Source organism: Cucurbita pepo, chromosome LG08 (assembly GCF_002806865.2).
Source record: "Cucurbita pepo subsp. pepo cultivar mu-cu-16 chromosome LG08, ASM280686v2, whole genome shotgun sequence".
NCBI classification, from domain to species: Eukaryota; Viridiplantae; Streptophyta; class Magnoliopsida; order Cucurbitales; family Cucurbitaceae; genus Cucurbita; species Cucurbita pepo.
In genome coordinates, this window is record NC_036645.1 from 6,367,400 (window position 1) to 6,373,767 (window position 6,368).

Genomic DNA, 6,368 nt, shown 5'->3' on the forward strand with positions numbered 1-6,368 from the left:
ACATACAAAATAAATATGAAATTGACTTCATTTTGATTCCATTTTCCCTCTAAGAGTGATAAATTTATCTAGTTCGGTGGCAATAAGAGCGCTAACATCTTGATCTTTATGACCTAAATTCTCGTGAACCATGACGTTGATCACGAAGGCTAATTTGGATGATTCAATTAATTATTTGATAATGAAACATATTTAGTCAGGTAACCATGTTAAGATAGAGAAGGTTGGGTAAAGACTTGGTATGTTATAAATACGACAGTCCGCTAAGATCACGATCATATGAGAATACAAACGTACACCGACTGACTTATTTGGTTGCTTATGCGACACGCGATTTTGGATTGTCACATATGATAGCAATATAAAATAATTTAATAAATTATTTTAAGCGAGAAAGGATTGAATAAACGAATTTTTTTAATCTATTCAATATTTATCGAATTTAAAATATAATATTTTGTGTTTTCTTATATTTTTTTCTTTGTTGTACACTTCTCATTGTCCTTCATGGTCAGACATACGATTAAAATGTATATTTTTTTTAATGTGTACGTAAAAAGAAAATAAAAGAAATAATTGAAAGTATTTTTTTTATCTTTTATTTATTTATTTATTATTTATTATTTTAAATTTATGACATATTTCTCTTATCATTTGACGTGTTATTTTGATACTCAAACTAATCATTTTCCTATATCTTCGAGACGATCTTACTATTAGGGTTGGGGTTAGCCGATCCCTTCGAAACATTCAAGCAACTTTCTACGTCATTTTCTTAAATTAAGGAAAATTTATGAATTTCTATCTCCATATGAGTCTCGACCAATAACAAACTATTTCTTCTTTAAAAGGGTTCATTAGACCACATTTAGTAATAGTCTGAGCTTGAGAGAAACGTATTTGTTCACCCAAGACTCGTACTCAGAGAGTTTGATATAAAACTCACTATATAGGATGGTTAAAACTAGCTTAAGGGTTTATTTTATTACTCCTTTTAGTCTTTGGTTAACCTATTTTAATCACGATACACGCTGCTACAAACTAGTCCTGGAACCTCTTCAAATATATGGTTCATGAAGAGTAGGTATGAGACATTAATGAGTTCAAAGACGTCACAGTAATTTGCAACAACCATGTTTAGACACGAAGCAAATCTTTACAACATTAACCCTTTTGACACACATTTGTGGGAAACTTTGTTCTTCGTTATTACCTTGATCAATTCCTAACAACCAATATACCACCACGTGGGACAATTCTTTCCTCTTAATCATCAAAGCCAATACGCTCTTTGTACACCACCTAGGCGTGTGAAGCCCTAACTAACCTAGTAACTCATGTGTTTGTGACTTTGATACCTCAACCCGACTAACCCATTCTATCAATAGTTTTAATCAATTTTATGTGGCTTTAATTACATGAAAGTAATGAGTCTGTTAGGAATCACGGACCTCCACAATGACATGATATTGTCCACTTTGAACATAAGCTCTCGTGGGGATTTCCTCCCAACATGGTCGATGCATTTGAAAGTGATGTGGATATATGNAAAAAAAAAAAAAAAAAAAAAAAAAAAAAAAAAAAAAAAAAAAAAAAAAAAAAAGTGATGAATATCTAGAAAAGCCTAGGGTGCATAAAAGTGATGAATATATAAAGAGTCTAGCATACATGAAAGTGATGCACGTTGAACCATATATACAAAAGAGATGCAACATCCCGAAAAAAAAAAAAAAACAAAACAAAACCAAAAGGCAAAATCATAATTAGTCGGTCAACACTATGTTTAAGTATGATTACATATCCTAATCGTTCATCCACTTATAGGATATTTTTAACATTCAATCTTTTCAATAACTTTTTTTTTTTCAAGGACAAGATCAGCACTCTAGGCACGAGCATTCTAGGCACCCGTGGGTCCAGGCATAATTTTATGATATATGTTTTTTTTAAGACTTTTTAATATTAACTATTCGAAAAAAAAACTTAAGTAGCAATTCCAATCCGATTATATTGTAGAAATCGAGTCGTTATATTATTCATTTTACATACAAATTTTCAAGAACATCTTAAATTCTTGTGTCTTCTTGGTTGGCTCACACAATCCATCACATGCATCACAAACCCCAACTATTTAATACTCAAACAACACCATTTTGTTCCATATTTAGTCAGCACATTCCTAACTACTTTGTGTTATAAAGCCTTCCCATGCATATCTCACCATAATAAATGGCACCCAAATTGCTTGTCATTTTCATTACTCCATGGTTGCTATGCATGTGCTGCCATTACTGTCCTCTTCAAACACCTTTTTCTTTCTACGTTGAACTGAAAAATTGGATCTTTGAATTAATTTTGGTGGATAGCAATATTCTTCAACACGACTATATGATACTCTTTTGATTATGCTTATAGATTTGCGCCACCTTCATTGATGGCAGCCGACATTAAAGATATCATGCGTGTTATATATATGAATATGAATATGAATATGAATATGAACATATAATAATAATAATAATAACAATAATAGCTTTTGTATTTAAAATGCATTATTTGTTTTTGGGGTTTCTCTCTCTTCTGAATCTACACGTGCATGTGTGCAGAAAACAATCAAACAGAAGCATACAATTCTGTAATGATATTGCCATTTGGGGGGCAAGAGAAAGGCACCATCAATTCGGGAAGGAAAAAAGATTCCTTCTTAGGTCCCTACATCCATTTCTTTACTCCTCATCAACTTTGTAGCATAATGCCCTAATTAATCCTTATATTAAGCTAATAGGTTTGAATCTTTACTCGGGTTTCTAAATTAGTACATGATTCGACGAGTGAATATAAGGTTGACTCTCGAAAAAGATATCGTTGGTTTTGACTCTCGATTGAAATATACTGAAACGAATAACTGGAGTAGAAAAAACTGAATATTTCTTTGTATTAAGGTACTTCAATCCTAATGCTTTTTTCATTGCACTTTGACCCGTTACGTATCGTCGTCAGCCTCATAATTTTAAAGTGTGTATGTTAGGGAGAAGTCTTCACACCCTTATAAGGAATGATTCGTTTCCGTCTCTAACCATTGTGGGATCTCACAATTCACCCTCTTGGGGTCAGCGTCCTTAACAATCCAAGCCCACCACTAGCAGATACTGTCGACTTTAGTCTGTTATGTATCACCCTCAACCTCACGATTTTGAAACGGATATGCTAGGGAGAGATTTTCACAGCATTGTAAGGAATGTTTTGTTTCTCCTTCTAACCGATGTGGGATTTCGGAATTTGAACGAAAGAGCTTATAAAAGTTAAATAATGAGTCGACATAATTTTAGAATAATGTGAATTGTCCAACAACATTAAAGAATTATTTAGGAAGAAAAATTCATAATTCCAATGGAATAAATGGATATCAAGTCCTGTCTCCTTAACCTAGCTAGGCTAAACCATGAATGTTGTTTGAAAGCTAAGCAAATGGGTTTACATGGAGAGTTCAAACACTATTTAGATATCAATTTAAACTAAAAAGTACACTAAAAGACTTAACCTTATAACCTAAAGTTTTCATTTATGAATTTGTGGAGCAAAGCAATGAAAGAGAGAGAGAAGGGTTTGTGTTGTGTTGTGTTGTGTTTGTGTTTGTGTTGTGTTGGGAGGCAAAAGGTTACGTCAAAATCAGATTGAATGATGGATGGATGTCTGTCAAGCGCCATGCGTGCACCAACTCCCCCTCCCCTGATCACATTTCTTCCCACACGCAAACGCTTACCCTTTGCCCTTTGGTGATGCCATGCCTTGCCATGCCATGCCCCTTCTGACCATCTCTTATCACTGTCATCCTCCTTTTCCTTCTCTCTTTCTCTCTCTCTCTCCATTTGTTTTCGTGTTACTCTGATGCCATGTTAAATGACTACTCGTGTTAAAAATAAGTTTTTTATACACTTCTCACGTGTGTGGGCTCACACGAGCTATCGATCGAACCAAAAATTGGAGAACGACACTAGGGATCGAACGTGTTGATTAAGAAAAAGACACTTAAAGAAGGGATCAAGTGTCCCTAAAATTGGGCCTCCGACATCCAAAGGACATGAGAATTAAGGGATATCATCCCTTGGATCTCTACCAGCTGAGCTTATGAATTACAGAAACCTAGAGGGATGAGTGGCAAAGGGAGCATGAAAAGCGCAATTTTGAGAACTTTGATGGTTTTGTTGAGGGGACATAAGGCAGAGTTTCTGGTTTTTTCTTTTTTTTTTTTTTTTTTTTTTTTTTTTNTTTTTTTTTTTTTTTTTTTTTTTTTTTTTTTTTGAAATAAACAAAGCAATCACTACACTTAAATAATAAAATATAATAATGTCTACAAAGAGTTCAAAGAACAAGAACTTCTCATGGATTCCCTTCTGGAAGCCACACCAATGGAATTTTAGGGAACAAATCAATCCAATTAACTTAGTTTAATTACCATTAATTATGCAACAAGGAGACAAGCGAGGATGTTAATGAAGATGATGTTTTTGGTTTGAAACATCATATGAGAAGAAATTAGAAAGAAAATAAAGCTAAGAAACAAAGATTTTATTGAGTACATAAAATAATATTGCATATTCATATTCATATTCATATTCATATTCATATTCTAGTTTTACACATTTAAATCAAGCAAAGGAATGAAATTTGGTTGATGGGGTTTCTTGAAATCACTCAAATTCACAAAGGGGTTGCTTGATTTTGGGTAATTCCATCATTTTTCTTGGTGGGGTTTCTTGAAATCACTCAAATACACAAAGGGGGAGCTTGATCTTTGCAAATTCCTTCATTTTTCTTGGTGGGGTTTGTAAATCAAAGCCATTTTGAGTGGTTTTTTGAGCCTTCAATGCCATGAAGAGACTGAAAAAAGTGGTCTATTTTGCCAACCAAGAAAAAGGGAATCATGAAGGATTTGAAGATGGTAACCTTCAGATGGATAATGAAGCCTTAGAAGGAGTTTAGCTTGTGAGAGTGCAAAAGGGCTCAAAGGAATATTAGAAAACCCCAAACTTTTAAGCATTGTCTCCCATGATTCATACCTCTCATAACGCTGCTTTCTCTTGTTCCCTTCTCTTGAAACGACGTCGTCTATTTCCCTTCCAAACCAAACTTGCTCCACTGCTAGCCTCTCCCTACTATTTGGAGGCAAAGTTGCTTCCAATGAGTCAAATATTAGAGAATAATGATTCAGTGCCTCTAGAAACCTTTGCATGAATAAAGGGTGGTTGAAATTCGCTTCCTTTTCAGCTATGGTCACCACTTTAGGGTTCAATGCCTTGATTTTATGTAGCAACACTCGAAGATCCTCCTTTACGAGCCTATAAAAACATCGTAAACAGGTCAAATATGATATCTCTGGTAAACCGTAATGTAAGACTAAATATCCTGAACACTTACTTGTGCAAGTAGAGAACGCAATTAAAGGCTAGAGCTTCATCGGGGAAGAGCGTAAGAGCGGCGGGGATAAGGCGGTGATGATCATGGTCATTAAGAAGAAGAAGAGGATGAAATTGAAATCTCAAACCGAGAGAGTGAGCGAATTTCGAAAGACGGTCACCGGTCTTATGAAGAAAGTTAAGATCACGACCAATGGCGGAAATCCTCAACATAGGAGAAGGAAAACGCTCAGCCAAAGCTTGCATGAGAGGCGGCCATTGAACACCATGCATGATATCAAAATCCACAACATGAATCCCTCCTTCCACAATAGCTTCCAAAATGGCTTGATTTGCAGTCAAATGGGTGAATCTTATAAAGGGTGTGATTTGATTCAATGACAAATAACAAGATTGAGTCAATTTTTGTTGTTCATCATCAATTGAACTCAAACTAGGAAGAGGAAGAACAGAAGAGGAATTTGAAGAAGGGATGCGATGGGAGAGAGAAGTGGTGAAATAATGAAGCAATCGTTCGGTGGCATCACCATAAGGAGAGGAATTTGAGGAGAGAATTGAGAGAAGGCGATGAGCTGAGAGGAAATCAGATTGAGAAATGAAATGAGCACAACGGATGAGTAATTGACGCATTTGGAGGGAATTATTTGAAGAGGAGGTGGTTTCTTCTTCTTGATGATGATGATTATGTTCATAATGATGAGAGGCCATCAGCATGATCTATTGCCACACAAAAAAAAAAAAAAATGGGGTCTTTTTTTTTATTTTCATGGGTTGATGATATATGGATTTGGAAGAAGAGAAGAAGACCCACATCGGTTGTTTTTGATCTGGAACTTGTAGTAGTTAGTAACAGTGAGCAGCACTGTTCCCATCTGTGAGCTTTCATTATTTATATGAGGTGGGGAATGGAATGGTAGGGCATTGATTTGGGTGAGTGGAAGTCAAAACCCA

At 35.1% G+C, this 6,368-nt stretch overlaps 1 protein-coding gene across 1 annotated transcript; it reads right to left on the bottom strand.

The window, feature by feature from the left end:
• Positions 1–4,629: 4,629 nt before the first annotated feature.
• LOC111801095 (scarecrow-like protein 18) lies at positions 4,630–6,131 on the bottom strand. The gene is made up of 2 exons (XM_023685076.1): positions 5,419–6,131; positions 4,630–5,339 (listed from the first exon to the last, which is right to left on the bottom strand). The coding sequence occupies exons 1-2, from the start codon at positions 6,129–6,131 to the stop codon at positions 4,865–4,867; spliced, it is 1,188 nt and encodes a 395-aa protein (XP_023540844.1). The 3' UTR covers positions 4,630–4,864.
• Positions 6,132–6,368: the final 237 nt, after the last annotated feature.

Bases quoted from the DNA above. Each gene is read 5' to 3' on its own strand.
- LOC111801095 (XM_023685076.1), bottom strand. From the start codon at position 6,131: ATGCTGATGGCCTCTCATCATTATGAACATAATCATCATCATCAAGAA. The intron at 5,340-5,418 runs GTAAGTGTTCAG...ATGTTTTTATAG, and splicing joins TGCGTTCTCTACTTGCACAA to GCTCGTAAAGGAGGATCTTC.